At 40.7% G+C, this 19815-nt stretch overlaps 1 protein-coding gene across 2 annotated transcripts; it reads left to right on the top strand.

Moving 5' to 3' along the window:
* The first annotated feature begins 6054 nt into the window (after positions 1 to 6054).
* On the top strand, positions 6055 to 16446 carry LOC139422950 (FMR1-interacting protein NUFIP2-like). 2 transcript variants are annotated; one of them, XM_071174450.1, is made up of 4 exons: positions 6055 to 6268; positions 7846 to 9513; positions 10782 to 10814; positions 10976 to 16446. In XM_071174450.1, exons 1-4 carry the CDS (start codon positions 6127 to 6129, stop codon positions 11026 to 11028), a joined length of 1896 nt encoding a protein of 631 aa, XP_071030551.1. In that variant the 5' UTR covers positions 6055 to 6126; the 3' UTR covers positions 11029 to 16446. The 2 variants fall into 2 exon arrangements, with proteins under 2 accessions (XP_071030551.1, XP_071030552.1); XM_071174451.1 differs by having other exon boundaries at positions 6066 to 6395; positions 10976 to 16441.
* Positions 16447 to 19815: the final 3369 nt, after the last annotated feature.

Genomic DNA, 19815 nt, shown 5'->3' with positions numbered 1-19815 from the left:
CATAAGTATTCAGACCCTTTACTCAGTACTTTGTTGAAGCACCTTTAGCAGCGATTATAGTCTTGAGTCTTCTTGGGTATTGTCACGTCTGTGTCTGCGTCTGCGTCTGCTCCTGCTTCTCCCCTCCGGCGTTCAACGTCGCCAGAGTACTAACCACTGCTCCTGGGATTCATTATTACGCACACCTGGAACTCATCATTACGTGCACGTGTCAATCATTACACCTGGACTGCATTACCTTCATTTCCTCCCCTTTATATGTCTCGCTTCTCAAGCCGGTGGTTTCTGGTCCCCTAGCTGATGCTGTCCCCTACGACACACCTCCACCCCTGGACATCGAGGAGAGCCCGGCGTACGCTGTCAGATCCCTACTGAACTCCCAAAGTTGTGGGGGTCGGCTCCAGAATCTGGTGGACTGGGAGGAGTGTGGCCCAGAGGAGCGGTGTTGGGTTCGGGTGGAGGACATTCTGGACCCAAACATCATCCGTGATTTCCACCTTCGCCGCCTGGACCGACCCCCTCCTCGTCCTCAGTGTCGTCCTGAGGATGGAGCTGCACATCAGAGGGAAGGGGATACTGTCACGTCTGCTCCTGCTTCTCCCCTCAGGCGTACAACGTCGCCAGAGTACTCACCACCGGTCCTGGGATTCCTTGATTCATACCTGGACCCCATTACCTTAATTTCCTCCCCTTTGTATGTCACTCGCCCAGGTTCCCTCACCAGTTGGTATTGTTCTTGTGTATCGGCATACTGCCTTATGTTAGTGTCGTGGTCTTCTTGTTTTATTAAAGCGTTTCACCTGCACCTGCTTCCGACTCACCGCCCCATCATTACAGGTATGAGACTACAGGCTTGGCGCATATTTGGGGAGTTTCTCCTATTCTTCTCTGCAGATCCTCTCAAGCTCTGTCAGTTTGGATGAGGAGCATTGTTGCACAGCTATTTTCAGGTCTCTCCAGAGATGTTCGATTGGGTTCAAGTCCGGGCCACTGAAGGACATTCAGAGTCTTGTCCCTTCGCCCCAGTCTGAGGTCCTGAGCACAATGGAGCAGGTTTTCATCAAGGATCTCTGTCTATACTTTGCTTAGTTCATCCTCCCCTCAATCCTGACTAGTCTCCCAGTCACTGCTGCCGAAAAACCCAGCCACAGCATGATGCTGCCATCACCATGCTTCACCGTAGGGATGGTGCCAGGTTCACTCTAGACGTGACGCTTAGAATTCAGGCCAAAGAGTTCAATCTTGGTTTCATCAGACCAGATAATCTTGTTTCTCATGGTCTGATTTGTCCTTTAGGTGCCTTTTGGCAAACTCCAAGCGGGCTGTCATGTGCCTTTTACTGAGGAGTGGCTTCCGTCTGGCCACTCTACCATAAAGGCCTGATTGGTGGAGGGATGTAGAGATGGTTGTCCTTCTAGAAGGTTCTCCCATCTCCACAGAGGAACTCTGGAGCTCTGTCAGAGTTATTGGGTTCTTGGTCACCTTCCTGACCAAGGCCCTTCTCGCCCGATTGTTCAGTTTGGCCGGTGGCCAGCTCTAGAAAGTCTTGGTGGTTCCAAACTTCTTCCATTGAAGAATGATGCAGAAATGTTTTGGTACCCTTGCCAAGATCTGTGCCTTGACACAATCCTGTCTGAGCGCTACGGACATTTCCTTCGACCTCATGTCTTGGTTTTTTGCTCTTATATGCACTGTCAACTGTGGGACATTATTTAGACAGGTGTGCCTTTCCAAATCATGTCCAATTAATTGAATTAACCATAGGTGGACTCCAATCAAGTTGTAGAATCATCTCAAGGATGATCAATAGAAACAGGATGCACCTGAGCTCAATTTCGAATCTCTAAGCAAAGGGTCTAAATACTTATGTAAATACGGTATTTCTGTTTTATTATTTTTTATAAATTTGCAAAAAGCTCTAAACTTGTTTTCACTTTGTCATTATGGAGTGTGTAGATTGATGAGGAAAAACATGAATTTAATACATTTTAGAACAAGGCTGTAACAAAATATGGAAAAAGGTTAGGGATCTGAATACTTTCTGAAAGCACTGTACATCTGCTGTATTAGAAGCAATTATTGGTACAATGATTGTCTTTGAAGAAAAATGTATTTATTTGTAAAAAAATATTTACACAAAGATTACCTCCATTCACTATAATGGAGGATCCTGTTTTTTCCTGACAATGCCTTTCATACCAGGGTCTTGAATTTCAATGAGGGGGAAAGTCCTTCTCCTCTGGTCAGGAGCAAGGGGCCAGGGTTCCGGTCTAGAAACACAGTTTCATCTGCTCCTATAGTTTTGCTTCTGTACCTCGGTTTAACTGACATCCGGGCCCTGAAAGACAATTTCCATAGACGGCCACATAGAAAAGAGATTAAAAAATTCCTGTCGTCATTATTGGGGATTATGTTTTTCTGGACCCTGCAGGGTTGAAGTTCACCCCTCCCCCTTTAAAAAATTTAATTGAATGTGTCAGCCAGACAGCCACTCACAAAGAATAGACCATAGATCATTGTGCATGGTGCTGAAATTGCGACATGTCTATGCGGCTGCATACCTATTGAATCAATTATAGGCTCTCTGTGGAGCCAGGGCATGTATAGCTTTGCTTTGGCTAATGGATAAATGTTTATTGGTAGGTGTATTTGGTTGTCATTTTCTCATGTTGAAACTTGTTATGGCTGCAATCCCGTTAACCTCTTGAAGCTAGGGGGCACTATTTTTATGTTTGGAAAAAAAACGTTCCCAAAGTAAACGGCCTATTTCTCAGGACCAAATGCTAGAATATGCATATAATTGACCGATTCGGATAGAAAACACTCTAAAGTTTCCGAAACTGTCAAAATATTGTCTGTGAGTATAACAGAACTGATATTGCAGGCGAAACCCTGAGAAAAATCAAACCAGGAAGTGGCCTCTATTTTGAAAAATTAGCCAGAAAGATAACATCGCGTCAGGTGGTCACATGAGTTTTGCTTGCGCAACAGAGTTCGGACAGCCATTTCCTTTCCCTCTCCTACTGAAAAAGACCATTGCGGTTGATATATTATCGATTATATATTTTAAAAATAACCTGAGGGTTGATTATAAAAAACGTTTGACATGTTTCTGTGGACATTACGGATATTACGCATACAAAACGCTGCTGGCACCCGGCCATACAATGACGCGATGTTATCGTTCTCGCTCATTTTCAAAATAAAAGCCTGAAACTATGTCTAAAGACTGTTGACACATTGAGGAAGCGATAGGAAAAGGAATCTGGTTGATATCCCTTTAAATGGAGCAAAGGCAGGCTATGGAACATGGAGTTTTCAAAATAGAAGCCACTTCCGGGTTTGATTTTCCTCAGGGTTTCGCCTGCAATATCCGTTCTGTTATACTCACAGACAATATTTTTGACAGTTTTGGAAACTTTAGAGTGTTTTCTATCCAATACTAATAATAATATGCATATATTAGCAACTGAGACTGAGGAGCAGGCCGTTTAGTTTGGGCAACTTATTCATCCAAGCTACTCAATACTGCCCCCCAGCCATAAGAAGTTAAGCCTAACATTTCAAGAAGCCATACACGGTGTTGCAATGCTATCAGTTTGAGACTTCTAGCTGGTGGCAATAAATACATTACTTGTTCAGTAATTAAAGTTGGAAATTCAAACATTGCCTATTGTAAAATATATATATTTTGAATATACAACTGTCCTGAGTAGGATACCTGAATGACATGAGCCATCCTTGCGCTCTCTCCCAGCTTGGATAGAAAGTTGTTGTGCATAAATGTCACAATAATTTTCAATCCCAATGATGATAACTCAACTATTTTATAACTTTGACCAATTCCCAGAGGTTTGTAAGACCCTGGGTTTAATAATAATCAGGCAAAGTATCAGATTCTGCAAAAGGTTAATTCTTTAAGTCAAAAAAGCAAACACAGTCATTTTATAACTCCCACCCCCACCTACCTACATACACACACACACACACACACACACACACACACACACACACACACACACACACAGTTTATCACTTTTCTACCAGCCTGGCAGTTTATAGCCGTTCCTCTCCTCCCTAGAATTGAGGGGCCTTGGAAGGGCCCTCTTTCCTGTTGTCAGTTTTCAGAGTTATAACCAGGTCATGTGTAGTTCAGTTGTCCTTTGTTTTCTCAACTATACCCAGCTCATATTGCGAAATAGTAACACAATGGTCTAGTCACACACATTATTAAATTATGACTCTAACACATTTCATACAATTATATGATTTCAGGGTGGAATACTTTAATCATTACTTTAAACATATACATTCCTTTATCAATAAAACCAATCAAATAATACAGTCAGTTCAACCTCAAAACACTAGCCTACTAGGGATTGTTTCATTATGCAGTGTACTATCTATAGCTTATACCATATTTAGCAGCTATTTAAAAGCGTTTTATTAAAATGACATCAAATATCCAAACAATTAGGGGGAAAAAGTAGTCAGCTCGAGGATAAATGCAGCCACTATTTATTGTTGAACTCTGCGAGGTTTGTATGGCTAATAGCCTACACAAATGGGCTGCAATATTCTAAGTAAATTAAATCAAATCCAACTTGAGAGACTCCCCTGGTCTTCTGAAGTCCTCTTTCTTTTGTGTGCAAATGTTTTCACCACGGCCTTTAGGTCCAGGTTGCGGGCCAGACTATTTATATACTGAGTATTGCCAACCCAGACTTTCCTGAGAAATAGTGGATTATCTGTCCATTGCGCTACACACAGTTTTAATTTATTGGCTGTCCAGTATTCAGACAACCTGTCCACAGAGCTTCCTATACAGTTACTATCTTTCCGTAACATGTTAAGGCCGGCAACTGAGGAGAATAAGGGGGTCAAATTAAAGATGTTGCAGAACTGCTGTAGTTGAAGTACCACTCCCTTTTGCCCAGTTTTCCTGATGTTGCCACGGCAATCAAGCTGTTTTTACCATCCCTGTAACTGTCGCTTCTGTGGAGAGATCGTTTTCTAAGCTAAAACTCATAAAGAACTACCTAAGAAGCATTAGGCTCTTGGTCTGAAATGCGCTTTTGAACACCTGAATAAACTCCACTCAATGCCCCGGCACCGTCGTAGCCTTGACCACACTCATTGCACTGGCACCGTCGTAGCCTTGACCACACATTTGTTCACCAATATACTTTCAATCAGTTAAAAATATATATATATATATTTGCGGAGGCTGCTGGGGTGTCCGGTACGCCAGTGTGATGTCATCGCTGCTTGCACTGCTCCCTGTGAGCACTGAGTGCTAGTGTGCATGTGAAATTGGTCTGTATAAACCGGATGCAACTCGGATAAGGACAGTCCATGAATCGGACATCTTGGATATTTCAGTGGTAGGGAGCTATCAGACAATTGTCAGAGCATTGTCTTCTTCAAATTTGAATGCCTTTGGTTTGTAAATGGATTTTTAGCTATATCACCACCATCTAGTGGCCACAATAAATGAATGACATGCAAGATTTGGTTCAGTTCACCAGCACTGCAGGTGGCGGGCAGGTAAATCATGAATATAGCCTCAATGGCGCTGCCCATGCTGTCACAGATGCCATAATAGCCCAGATATGAAGATGAGTCCTCTATCTATCTCTATGGTCTCAGCAGATCTCAAAGGTCGTGAAGACCACTTGTGGCATTTCACATTTGCTTGAATTCTATATAATCTCGCATAAACTATTATTTTGTTCAACCTGTATTTATATGTATTTACAATACCTCTGTTTGCAATGATGGTGGGGAACCACCAAAAATAGTAGACTTTGATACTTTTTAGACATACTGCTGACGTTCACAGAGGCCTCGAATAGCTTCCGTTTGTCAGTCGTGTTGATTGGAAAGGAGACTGTGGGAAGATCTTAATTTGAATTCTCCTCGCGTCCTCTCTCCTTCTCAAAACCCATTGTATGAGAAAGCCAGAGGTACCGCCCCTCTGATCTTCTCCTCCAATGGGTTTTGAGAAGGAGACGAGGAGAAAGGACGCGAGGCCTCACAATTGAGATGGTCCCTGTTTCTGCTTCACTTGCCCAGTGAGCTACGGCGCACACTGGTAGGACTCGGATATTCTATTCTAACACTTCAATGGAGGAACAGCCCAAAGATCGGGCACAAGATAGACGATATCACCACTATGGAGAAGAAAGAAATCATATTCAATACAAATCATCTCTAAAAAATGATCAGATCTACTTCCAGTACCAGGAAACGCAGACGAAGAAAACAGGTTGGGCCATCCGGAAAAGTTAGCCAGCTAATACAAATTACTTAACTAGCTAGATAGCCACATTATTACCGACGTCAATGTAGCGTGCTAGCTCGCAAGACAGTCATAGCAGGATGGTAGCGAGCTGGTAAATATCAATTTAACGTATTAGTTAGCTGTGACTAGAGTTGAGTATGGCTAGTTTAGGGATAGTTAAACGTCGCGTGACAGCTGTCGCTGGTGGTTTGACAGAGGGGATTGACCTTGTGCGCCGGTTTTACCACCCTTTTCTACATTTATGGTACTCTGACAATTCCCCTGTGTGACTAATTAGTCATTTTGTAGTTAAATTATTTTGTGACGTGAATACGTTGAGTTTACCCCACAAAGTAAGGGCTAATTTGGTATGAATTCCGTGAAATATTTTGTTAACAAAAACAAGCCGGCTCCACTGGAATGTTCTGAATTGCCATTTCCTGTCGGCCATGTTAGAAAATGCAAGCGGGGAAGCTAACGAGCTAACTGGCTAATCCTAATAACGAGAGAGAGAGCATAAAATACGTTTCAATGTTATTTTGTTTACAAATTACCATTTGGCTACAATCAGGGCTACAAAAGCAAGATGACTAGTTACTTACCTTAATCTTGAGACTTTCCAGTGATTTTAAATAACTACTGGAGCTAGTGCCAGACATTTTAAACTTACGCAGCTGCGGCTTGGTCGGGCCTGTTGCGTCTATCTAACTAGCCATGAAGCCACGCAAACATGTTAGCCTGGGTAGATGACCTGTGGAGTGTTAACACAGTTGTCTTTCTAGTTAGCTGATTGATGCGTAGGATTTAGATTTTTAATAAACAATTCTGAAACAATTGCTTACTGATGTTTTAGCTACATTATTTGAAATGTAATTGTAGCATCGCCAGTTTATTTAGACTAGTTTAGACTTGATGGTATGCATACAAACAATTGTGCATACATTGAACCCTCGCTTCAGTTCAGATAAGGAAAATAAAACGCTTAACACAATTTGTTATTCTATAACATTAATTAAGATGTTTAACTCATATTGTATACAGATATCTTAGGAGCAAGATGGCAAATCATTAATTTAGTTGAAAGCTTTGTCTTTAGACGCTAGTGTGGTAAATACTGTTGAATTAGCTAGCAAAGTCAGGCTCGGTCACACTGACAACCACCTTCCGGTTACTAAAAGTTCTTGGACTGTAGGTAATGGCTATTTCTACATACAGCACACGTTTTTCTGAAGTGACTTAAGTATGGTATCTGTTAACAAGTAGGCTATGGGACTACTATGTTCAAGGGAATCTGATCTGGGCACTGGCATGGTTGCTTGCTACCAGCTGACCTATTCAGTCTAAATTGCCATGATACAGCAGCGTCTTATAAAGGCCTCACCATGTTTCCTGCAAAAGGAGCTTCGAGGTTGTAGGTATTGTAAACAGATTAGGGCTGTTAGTCCCTTTTGATATAGAGAGGTGGTAGGGAATTATGGAATTTCCTTGGACTTATGCTTGTGTGTCTGTTCACATGTTATTCTATCACTGGCAGTGCAATTTTATTTTGTTTCCATTTACAGGCAATGGGAAAATAAACACCAGTGACGTGGAGGGGGAGAAGATACTGTCTGCAAATTATTTTTTTTGTATCCCTCGTCCCACCAACAGCAATGGTAACAGACATTTGATAAACACTAATGTAAAACGGAAGTCAACACGAAAGGTTTATACCACATTTTCAAAAAGGGACAGCAAAGAAGGTTTTGATCACAAGAAGAATATGGACAGCGACAAGGACTTGGATTTCACTAATGACTATGAGGGCAAGCTGTTGGACAAGGATTCTGCTTTGCTTCTGAATGGGGTGGTAAACTCTGCTCATATTACCAATGGTTACTCCAGCAAGTCACCCCCTGACAACGATTGCAGTGGCTCAGAAAGTGGATATACTACTCCTAAGAAACGCAAGGCCAGACGCAACAGCATCAAGAACACAGAGCATGTGACAGGTGAAAAGGAGAGAGCCATGCAGCAGGGTAATGCTACACAGGAGCCAGAAGCTTCTGGACTTGAACCAATGGAGAAAGCGGTGAACTCGAGACTTGTCCATAAAGCAGATGCCCAGACAGCAGTCAGGCAGATGGGGGCCCCAGAAGTGGCTATGTGCGAGTTGCAGAGGAAAAATTCAGACAGTAAAACTGCTGCAGTTGCCTTTGGTAAAAAGTTTGAGGATAGGCCCAAAGCCAAGCTCTCAACCTCTACAAAAGAGGACTCTTGGACTTTATTTAAGCCCCCTCCCGTATTTCCTGTGGACAACAGTAGAGCTAAAATAGTGCCCAAGATCAGTTATGCAAGTAAAGTTAAAGAGAACCTCCACAAAGCAGCCCAAGCTGGAGGAGAGATGCATCCTCCTCAGTTGCCTGATAGATTATCACAGGTCCCCATGTCTGCTATGAAAACCATCACCTCAGCTAGAATTACTAATGGTCCTGTTTCTGGAGATGGAAATTGTTATCCCTCCGTTGGTACCTTCTTCACTCCTGCTGCTAGTAGTATTCCACCAGCCCCCTCTCTCCCATGCGGGGAGAACGTAGCATCCTTTTTGGACAATGACTGTAGTTCTTCAACCAACCTTACAGCAGATCTGAGAAAGTGTACTCTTTTCATTTACCCCCTAAACCCTTTAAATATGCAACCTGCGCTCCCGAGTGCTCGCCAAGTGGACACCCCGGCTGCTCAGACAAATCAGAAAGCCCTGGGGGACATCTTCCAGAATCAGTGGGGGCTGTCCTTCATCAATGAGCCAAATGTGGGGCCAGAAGGTGGAAGCGGGCCGGTAGCTGCTGTGGAGGGAAAGGCTACGGTGGTCACATTTCAAGGGGAGCCATGCCCTGCTGTTCCAGCTGAGCCAGGCCTTGACGCTAGCCTATCAATCCCCGAGCCTTTCCTTCTCACTTTGGCTCAAGACTCAGAGAAAAGGACTAGTGCCCCAGCTTGCCCCCCTGCTACAATAAAGGGTGATGATGGGGCAAAGGCTCAGCTGTCTGGACTGGATGAGACAAAGGTTGAGGTGAAGGGTCTAGGTGCAGTTGTGGCCTCTGGTAAAGACATTAGTGATGAGCCTGCACAGGCCCCCCTGACCAACCTGGTGTTGGGTCCATCTAAAGAGCAGACCCACTCTAAGAGCCTGGACAGAGGTAGCTGTGGGTTGTTTGATCTGAAAGCTGCTGTTACTTATCACACTAAAGGTAAGTTCTCTTGCTCTGCTGTGTCATTTCTATAAACACATGGTAGTACCAGTGCTTGACTTGGGAAGAAAGTGATGCAGGTCCATTAGACCATGTTCACAAATGTACATTATGCTATATCTGATTATTCACTGTTAAGGGTTCATACACATTTTGACTGATGGAATTTCATGACTTCTAACCAAATTTCCATGATTAGTGGTGTCTCCTACATGAAAAAGTCTGCATAAATGTGGTATTGACATTAGAAGGCTGCTGGTCTGGTCTTTTCTATATGAGCAGCTGATGTTTAGGATACAATGTGGTGTTTTAGAGCGGGGCTTGAACAAAAGCCTGCACACCCAGTAGCTCTCCTATAGGATGGTTGGCCACCCTTATAAGGTTAAATATCTATGCACGGCATAGAAGTTGTTTGTCGTTTAGGCTATTAGAATATTTTTTTAATTACATGGCTAGGCTACTGTTTCAATAGAGGAATCCCAGCTTTCCAATAATGGTATCAGATTTATTTCTCAACCGTGCTGGTGGAAAGGCATCAACATTAATGCTTATAGCTAAATGGTTAAGTAGCGAGAGAGCTTGTTGTAGTATGACTAGTTATGTTTTGAATTGGCTATATAGTTAGTCTATCATTATTTTATAGGCTACCTCTGGCAACGGCCCACTGGCACACACGCAAATGATGCACAGCACACAGAGACACGCTGAAGGTTAGCCCTAATTCTGATCATGGCTGATAGATTGATAATATACTGTATTTAGGAAAATGCAATATTAAAATTCCATGACTTTCCCTTATTTGACAACTTGGAAAAGCGCATTCAGGCATGGCGCATTCTCAATCTGCGCATTCTCAAACTCAGTCTACTGGTACGCATATACCGGATTCACAGACTAGTGGCAAATAAACCTGAACAAAGTGGAATCTAAATATGAATGCCCACTCTCCATTGCTATTCAATTCATGTCCCACCTTCATTCCGCTTTGATCAACCTTTTTTTTTGACGCTGTGTGTGAATCCGGGCCGGCGATAGGCAACTTTGTTTCATAGAGGAGCCGGTATGCAGTTCTCAAAAAATTGGAGGTGCCGGTACAGCACTTCAGACAGCTCTGGCCCATGTCGAGCACTGGTTATTACACATTGGTAGCTTTAACCTACTATTTCACTTGCACCAAAAGCTTTTAATCCTTTAGCATCACATTATTGTGTGTAAAAATATATTATGCACCTGGAGGTATTAATCGATCTTTGTTTTTTTCTATACAGAAATGGAATATGTTTTCACTTTGCAAAAACAAGGTAAAGGTCTCTCTTCTGTATAGTGTTTTCAAAGTTGTGAAATTGGGTTTTCTATTTGATGTTCAAACGGTATAAAGCTGAAGTTTGAATAATATACATTATGAATTGCTAACTACGTTCCACAGGGCCTACACACTGAAACATTTCTGTCCTTCCCCCAGATCCAAAAAGAGTAGTCTTCTATGACAAGACCAAGGATGGACCTGATCAGTGAGGTAGTGAATGTCTGTCAACACTAACCTTCTCCCTACCTGGGTGCTGCAGTTATCTTTTTTGGCGGTTATAATCCCCTTGGAAAAACAAAATCGAGACAACTGTGATATTGGGACTGACGGATGAGTGTCCTGTGACAGACTTTCATTGGAAATATAGAATGGCATAATGGGGACACATTTTTTGCCGGGGGGTGGGGGGCATCGCCACAGAGGAGAGAAAGACGATGGGAAGGGTAATGTGAGGACATATAAATCCAAGTATTGGAATTAATTTGAGCACAGAAGCTTCTGCTGACGCTCTGGACTACACAAAGACGCAAACACTTGAAAGAGATGCTGGGTGCCTCAGACTCCCATGTGAACGGACACTTGTGACACTTTCTGCTGTGTTAGACATTGGTCTCATAGCGCCTTCCTCTGGGTGTTGAGGAGAAATAAGATGAAGGCCCAAACTGCACCTCCCAAGCCTTTATCCTGTTGCCCATTGAACTATATGGCGAGTATCGGTCTTACAGTAAGATGCCTCAATCATTTTATGTCCTCATGCATTCAAATTATTCCAATATATGTATATCTGTGCTATGATTTATACATACACATCAGTATATGTGCAAATTTGAATTCATTTTGAAATAAAATGAACTATAAGCTCAGATAAGAATGCCTTGAAACTGAAAGATAACGAGAAGACTGTTAGGCTGCAGGTTAAATGATAAATACATTTGAGGGAAAGCATTTGTCTTAATTACTTTAGTGAAATAACTATGCCCAGCAAAGAACTGACTGCTGGGTATCTCTTGACACCTATTTTGTTTTGTATGGTTTAGCGATTTCAGATGTGATCTACAGTAGGAACAAACTCCCAGAGCACAGATGGGTTCATTCTAATCTTGTGGTTCGGTTCTCACTTTTAGGTAGGCATGCTAATCAGTTGAAAAAACTGTTTTATTATATAATTGTCTTCATCTGAGTTTTGCTTTTATGTTTATTATTTTGACTCTTCTTAAGCCCTTGCAGTTGTCAGTCCACATATTTAATTCATTTCAAATTAAGATGGATGTAGGCTGTTCCTTAGTTTGTAGTTTCTCTTGAGCTATTCACCTGATTGTGGGAGTTTTATGAAAGATGAGAAGTGACTTATTGTGGCACAAGGGCTATGTATGTGATGTTTTTTTGTTTTGGTGTATTTGATCCATAAGAGGCTCAAGATGTCAGTAATTCATTAGACCTACCTAGGCTATATTTGCTGATACTACATGGAGAAATGGCTCATTTCCTTATTTTCTTGCTCAAGCAATTTGCTTTTTATTTGCTTTGTGCTTTTTCAGCTTTTGGTCTTTTAATCTCTCTAGTTATGACAATGTATTTCTTGCACAGAGTATTGGTGTGGATGAGACTTGAAAAGTCGCAGTTGAATATAACCAAGAAAAGATGACAGAACCATCGCAATACTAATTATTTCATGTCGCAGACCAGCCACTTTGTTATACTGTTTGTAGAGATGTGATAATTTCATAATACAGTTTCATCCAGTCAGTGTCTTTGATCAAAGTGGTTGTGTCAAGAGGCCTATACATGGCAAGGCAGGCCACATTTGGTAATACAATGAGTGGACAGCCACAATGTCATTGGAACTACCATCTCTCTCCTTTTTTTCTCTTTTTTTGGGGCTAAGGGAGGAAGTGTCTTATTTTCTCTAGTATAAGTGATTTGGTTGTGTGGATTAATAGCACTTTATGTAACACTTTTTTTAGAAATATATTTTAATTACTACAGATACACATACTATATGAAATACTAACTTCTTTTAAGAATGGCTTTGGACTGTTGTTCTTTTTAAGACAAATAAATGAATAAATACCGAAATATCACTCAGGTAGTATTGGTAAAGCCATGACAAAGTTGGATAATATTGTGTTCTGACAAATGGTTCAGAAAAAGATCCTCGTATTGTGCTCAAATATGAATTGGAGTGATATTTAATAATGAACTACAGAGCTGTGATTTAAAATACCAAAACATTTTGCTTGCAGAAAACACTGACATGGCTTGCAATCAGCTGTCATCGCTATGTAGGCTTCGAACCTTTAAGGTCTCTGTTCAGGCAATTTCACTTTAAGCACACTGATTTCCACCGGTTTCCACCTGTAATAGGACAGTGTGATCTTACTGTCCCTGATTTTTGATTTGATTTTTTATTTTTTATTTTTTTACCTCTTCATGGGCTGAAGCATTTCTGAGTGTACCTACTGCTGAATCCCAGTCCAGGTTATATGCAAAGGCAGGAATCTATGCCTGAGATTCCTAGTCCAGCCCTCTCTTGGGGTTCCTGGTAACCTCTTGGTTTATTCTTGCAGACAAAGGGAACTACAAGATGGTCAAACACACCCCTGTTGTGTACAAAACTGTGTCTCACACACTAAGTTACTTCACTGTGGAATTCTAAGCAAAGGATAGACCTCTGGGACGTGGTATTTAAAACCTTTTGTTTTGCTTCCATTCTATGCCGTGTGTTGAAGTATTATCAGATTAGATCAGCTTCAATCAAGAGCACAATAATATCTTATTTTGCTAATGCTGCACAACAGCGAAATTATCACTTATTTTGACTTGATTGGCAGCGGAAATTATTTTTGTGCGATGGACAACCCAGTTTGCAATGGTGGACAATAGCGGCAAAAACTGTTTTGGATTTTTGTGCTTTAATTGTTTATGCACAGTTGATGTAACTTTACTGGGTTCCCTAAATATTGGAATAGGAAACAGCAGATCATACCATGAGGTAAAAAAGCCAAAACAAGTTGTGTTTTTCATAACTCTAACCCCTTTTTTACATTTGATCCTGAGTGGAAGAACAAGAAGCCCTATGCTTCTTTGTAAAACAGGGGGAGCAGTCTCTTGCGTGGGTGTGTAGAAGTGTGCTAACAGTCCAAAGTACTTCATCTGTTCATTGTTTTTGAGTCAGACATGTCCCCTTATGTTGAATTTGATTCTTAAAGCCCCTGTGCAGTCAAATGTAATTTCCTGTGTTTTATATATTTCCACACTGAGGTTGTAATAATGTTCTGAAAATGATGATAATGACCAGAAATTTCAGCCTGTGTTGGTGGGGTGGAGTTTTGGCCTGCCTGGTGACATCACTACGTGGTAAATTAGTTAATAGACCAATAAGAAAGAGTTCCAAACCTCTCTGCCAGTAACAGCTAGGCAAGTTTTCAGTTTTTCCCCCTCCCTACTCAGGCCACTCACAGACAGTCCTAGCAATTATTTTGTTGAGAAATTGTTCTTTGCTAAGCTTTTTTTCCCCAATTAAATCAGTCAAAAAGAATCACACTAAGGTACCTATTGTTCCCAGAAATGATTTGATCTTTAGGTAACAGTTGCATTGGACCTTTTTTCTAGGGATCAGTGATCTCCAGGGAAATATTGCAAAAGTCTTCAAGCACTTAAGCAAAATGGGTGTTTTTTATTTTTCTTGTACATGCATTTCAGAAAAACATATAGCTAGCTATATTACTTAACAATAGTGTTGTAGCCTGTAAACCAAAAACCGGTTCTTAATGGAGATTGTTTAATGAGCACTCTGCTGGGCAAGTGAGTGAGTTGGTGTGATGAAAGAAAAGCATGAAAGTGACGATTCTCTGTATTTTCAACCCCCTTAGGAGGTGCAAGCACCTCAAGGATACTCACACAGGCCTCTGAGTTCTGAATGATTGGTTAGGCCACTTTGCCTAGCTGTTTGGTGTGTGAAAGTGAGTTCTTCCAATTATATGCAAGTGTCCCGTTTTTTTTTTTTCAAGACCTCATGTTCAGGTGCCTGTGTGAAAAGTATGCTTTTACAGTAATTTTAAGAATATTTTTGTTGTGTGTTTTGAAAATTGTTACTAAAAGTGATGTGCCATTTTCTTTGTCCAATATTTCTTTCTACAACATTTTGCAATGCTGTTGAACATTTCTTACAGCTTCCTTTCACTGACATGGAAGAAGCTGAAAGCAATGTGTGTTTTAGCTGTTTTGAATGAATTTCACAGCTCTCAATCATATGACCTGCAAATAATTGTTCAGTGGGCTTGCGTTTGAATAAACTGCTTGCTGGTATATTCTAGTCAGTCCGTTGTTATGGTCTGAAGTAGAGCAACGTTGACTTTTACTTTTCAATTGATCTAACACATGTTTAATAAGCTGTTTTATTTTTGAATTTTCACATTTTATTTGTAGTTGCACAACCTGAGCGAAACTACTTTGCTTCAAAGGAAAATGGGGAGAATTAGGCTAAGGTGTCTCATTTGATCATAACACGTACCTACTTTTTTAAAGACCATTTACGTTACTGTACATTGAAGCTGAATTCTCAATTTTATATAAAGCCCCAATGTTCGGATCCTTGTGGCTGAAAACAATGTTAAGCCTACTCCTTGCTTAGTTTTGCTATTTTTCAGAGTACACATGATTTATGTTCAATGCATTTCCTCAAATAGTAATGGTGGCGATGTGAGCACTGAACACCAAGTGTTCTTGATAAGAATTTCTCCCTGATGTTCATCACGTGTTAAAGGGGAGCGACGTAAAGGAGATAGATGTACTGTTTGATAACCATCTTATTTCAAGTTTGCCAAAGGTACAGTACACAACTCAAATATTCAGCTACTGTATGGTCCATGCACTTAGATTGGAAAGACTGATGGTTTAAGCCTAAGCCACCTGTTGTCTGAGCCAGTCAGGTTTGGGTGGGACCACAGCAGCTGAATGCCATTGTGGGAGTATGTCTTTCCCCCACCCCCCAAAAAACCCATAAATAGAAATAATAACAAATACCAAAAGTGCTGCTTCTTCCAGTTATCGATTGTCTGTAATGGGAAATGCTGGACTTAGTGTTTTGTGCTCCATTTTCATCCTGTCTCCCACTTCTTGCTGTCCATGCCTGCTGTTAAAACGTTTTTATATGGGGGGGGAGTGGGCGGGCGCACGCATGTTTACTCTCTATGGCACCTGAGATATTTGTAGACACACACATCACTATGTTAACGACAAAGAAGAAGTGTTATTTCTGGGGCTCCACAGTGCTACTGCTTCTTTTGAAAGGTGGTGTGGTCATACGGAATATGTGTCTGAAGATTACAGCTGTGTGGTGCCAAGTCCATCTCTGTACCAGTTCTCACTGTCATATCTTGTTGTGCCTGTTGATGAGTTATCAATCTGCTCCAAGTAAATTGACCCCTCAGAATTTGAGGCAACAGCAGAAAGTGTATTTTGTTTTATAATTTGACATTTAAGTGTTAATGTGACATCAGAAATGGTTTAACAAATGCATCACATTATGAGAACCTAAATGTATTTTTTATTTTTAAAGCATGATAATATCCCTTAAATTCCAAACCAATGTAATAAATTAAAGAAATTCAGTGTTCACAATTTCAGTTTCCATTAGTGTTCCATTTCCTTTTAAAGTTGTTTTCTTCTCCCTCACCCTAACATTTTCAATTGAAATGTCATCGCATGGAAATAAAGGATTTCACAGTAGGTCTGGGACAAGACTTGGAAAATTGAAGAAGTGCGCCTGATTCCACAGGAGGCTGCTGAGGGGAGGATGGCTCATAATAATGGCTGGACCAGAAACCATGTATTTGAGTTCGATTCCATTTATTCTGTTCCAGCCATTACCATGACCCTGTCCTCACCAATTAAGGTGCCACCAACCTCCTGTGCCTGAAACGACAATAGAGCCCCACAGTAGTGTCATAATACCCATAAACTCTAGTGGTGTTTCCAATTGTTTTTCCACCATTCATTTTTACCACAAGGTTTTTTAGAAACACTTAAAATAAAGGGCTGTGTTTCTCATCGGCTTACCTGCCGTGATGTTTCAATAACCATAAATCTCTCCCAGACAAGGTGACTTACCAATATATTTGGCTCTATTTACTCTGATTTTAAAATGCAAATTACCATCAAAGTAGTCATGCAAGACTACAAATCCCTGCAAGCTCCTGCACGTCATCTCTAGCTGACACCTTTGTTAACAGGCATTGTGTCGATTTAAAACTTGCACAAGACAGTTCACAGAATTGTCCATTTAAAGAAATGTAGCCAATTTATTCATTACTACATTTAACATAGTTAATCCTGAGATTCGGCAGGTGCCCACTCCAACCCTCAGACAATTTACAAACAAAGCATTTGTGTTTAGTGGGTCCGTCAGAAGCAGTAGAGATAACCAAGGATGCTCTCTTGATAAGTGTGTGAATTGGACCATTTTTCTGTCCTGCTCAGCATTGAAAATGTATGGAGTAAGAAGTATATTTTATTTAGGAATGTAGGGAACCAAAATATAAATAGTAAAGGACAGAGACCCCCAAAAAACGACTTAAGTAGTACTTTATAACGTATTTTTACTGAAGTACTTAACACCACTGGAAACCCTGTGGGCAAATGAGGAACAACAAGTACCCAAAGAAGAGGCAATATTAGGTTACCCATTCATAAAAATTTGAGGCTACTTTAGATAGCAGAAAAACATTCATTTGTCTGTCTGAAAATAAACATGAGTGGTAAAGTGCTGTCCCAGTTACCCTGACAACACCCCCATCTCCTGGTGGTCCTGAAACACTGCAGTATAGCTATTCATATTGTGGCAAGCAGCACTTCTTGGGATTGGGTTTGCTGTTAGCTAGAATGAAGCTGTGTAAAGCTGATGGCTGTGTGTCTGTCTTTGTTTTTGTGTGTCCGTACTTTCTGCTTCTCTCAGGTCTCAGGTGCTGAGTAGCAGATCTAAATTGTTTTCTGATCTAGTTTGACTGATCTGCCTCGCTCAGTGGCGTACATCTGCAAAGCCCAGCTGGAGTGTTACGCGATTATGATTTTTCAGCGCCGATACCGATTATTGGAGGACCAAAAAAAGCCGATACCGATTAATTGGACGATTTTTAAAAATGTATTTGTAATAATGACAATTACAACAATACTGAATGAACACTTATTTTAACTTAATATAATACATCAAAATCAATTTAGCCTCAAATAAATAATGAAATGTTCAATTTGGTTTAAATAATGCAAAAACAAAGTGTTAGAGAAGAAAGTAAAAGTGCAATATGTGCCGTGTAAGAAAGCTAACGTTTAAGTTCCTTGCTCAGAACATGAGAACATATGAAAGCTGGTGGTTCCTTTTAACATGAGTCTTCAATATTCCCAGGTAAGAAGTTTTAGGTTGTAGTTATTATAGGAATTATAGGACTATTTATTCTTCTTGCTTATGAGCCTGCTGCTGCCTACCATTGCTCAGTCAGACTGCTCTATCAAATCATAGACTTAGTTATAACATGATAACACACAGAAATACGAGCCTTAGGTCATTAATATGGCCGAATCCGGAAACTATCATCTCGAAATCAAGACCTTTATTCGTTCCGTATTTTATCTAACGGGTGGCATCCATAAGTCTAAATATTCCTGTTACATTGCACAGCCTTCAATGTTATGTCATAATTAAGTAAAATTCGGGCAAATTAGGCAGCCCAAACTGTTGCATATACACTGACTCTGCATGCAATGAACGCAAGAGAAGTGACACAATTTCACCTGGTTAATATTGCCTGCTAACCTGGATTTCTTTTAGCTAAATATGCAGGATTAAAAATATATACTTCTGTGTATTGATTTTAAGAAAGGCATTGATGTTTATGGTTAGGTACACATTGGAGCAACGATACGCACCTCATCAATTATATGCAACGCAGGACATTAGATAAACTAGTGATATCATCAACCATGTGTAGTTAACTAGTGATTATGATTGATTGATTGTTTTTATAAGATAAGTTTAATGCTAGCTAGCAACTTACCTTGGCTCCTTGCTGCACTCGCATAACAGGCAGTCTCCTCGTGGAGTGCAATGTAATCAGGTGGTTAGAGCGTTGGACTAGTTAACTGTTAGGTTGCAAGATTGAATCCCCCGAACTGACAAGGTAAAAATCTGTCGTTCTGCCCCTGAACGAGACAGTTAACCCACCATTCCTAGGCCGTCATTGAAAATAAGAATGTGTTCTTAACTGACTTGCCTGGTTAAATAAAGGTGTAAAAACATTATTTTTTTTTAATCGGCCAAATCGGTGTCCAAAAATACCGATTTCCGATTGTTATAAAAACTTGAAATTGGCCCTAATTAATCGCCCATTCCGATTAATCAGTCGACCTATAATTTGAACCTCCACTCCTGAAGCCAGAACATCAACCCACTTGTTCAATATTGTTCTTCTCTCGTTGTTTCATCCATTTCCTTTCCTATGCATCTGTTAACCTTAGTTTAGTGTTCTACTATTTATTTATGCATGTGTATTATATGTTTGTAGCTGGTTAAGGTTCCCACATCTCTTATCAGATTAATCCTCTTCCAGGCTCACAGCCCCAACCAACAAGTATGGCTGTTAAAACAGTGTAGACTTGATATTTATCTAAGAAGCATAAGGCAATGTATGAATAAATCAGTATACACATCACTTTTCAATAGTGTATGAACTATGTACTGTGTGAATACTTTCCAGTAATAGCCGTGTTATTTTATATTAGTGCTGAAGTTTGATTTGGGAAAACGTTTGATTCTAATAATATCCTGCAGTTCTGGCTGCGCCTTGCTCTCCCTCTCCCATCCTTCCCTGTTCACTGCCACTGAACCTGCCTCAGCTGTTTTTCTTTTTTTTGCTTCCTCTCTGTCATGAGGTGTTTTTTCACCGACACAACTTGCTTGTTTAACCCATAGTGTTATACATGTACTCTTTACTGATCTCCTT

This window comes from Oncorhynchus clarkii, chromosome 12 (genome assembly GCF_045791955.1).
Source record: "Oncorhynchus clarkii lewisi isolate Uvic-CL-2024 chromosome 12, UVic_Ocla_1.0, whole genome shotgun sequence".
NCBI lineage: Eukaryota > Metazoa > Chordata > Actinopteri > Salmoniformes > Salmonidae > Oncorhynchus > Oncorhynchus clarkii.
The sequence above is the reverse complement of the archived record's forward strand: the minus strand, read 5'-3'. Positions and strand labels throughout refer to the sequence as shown.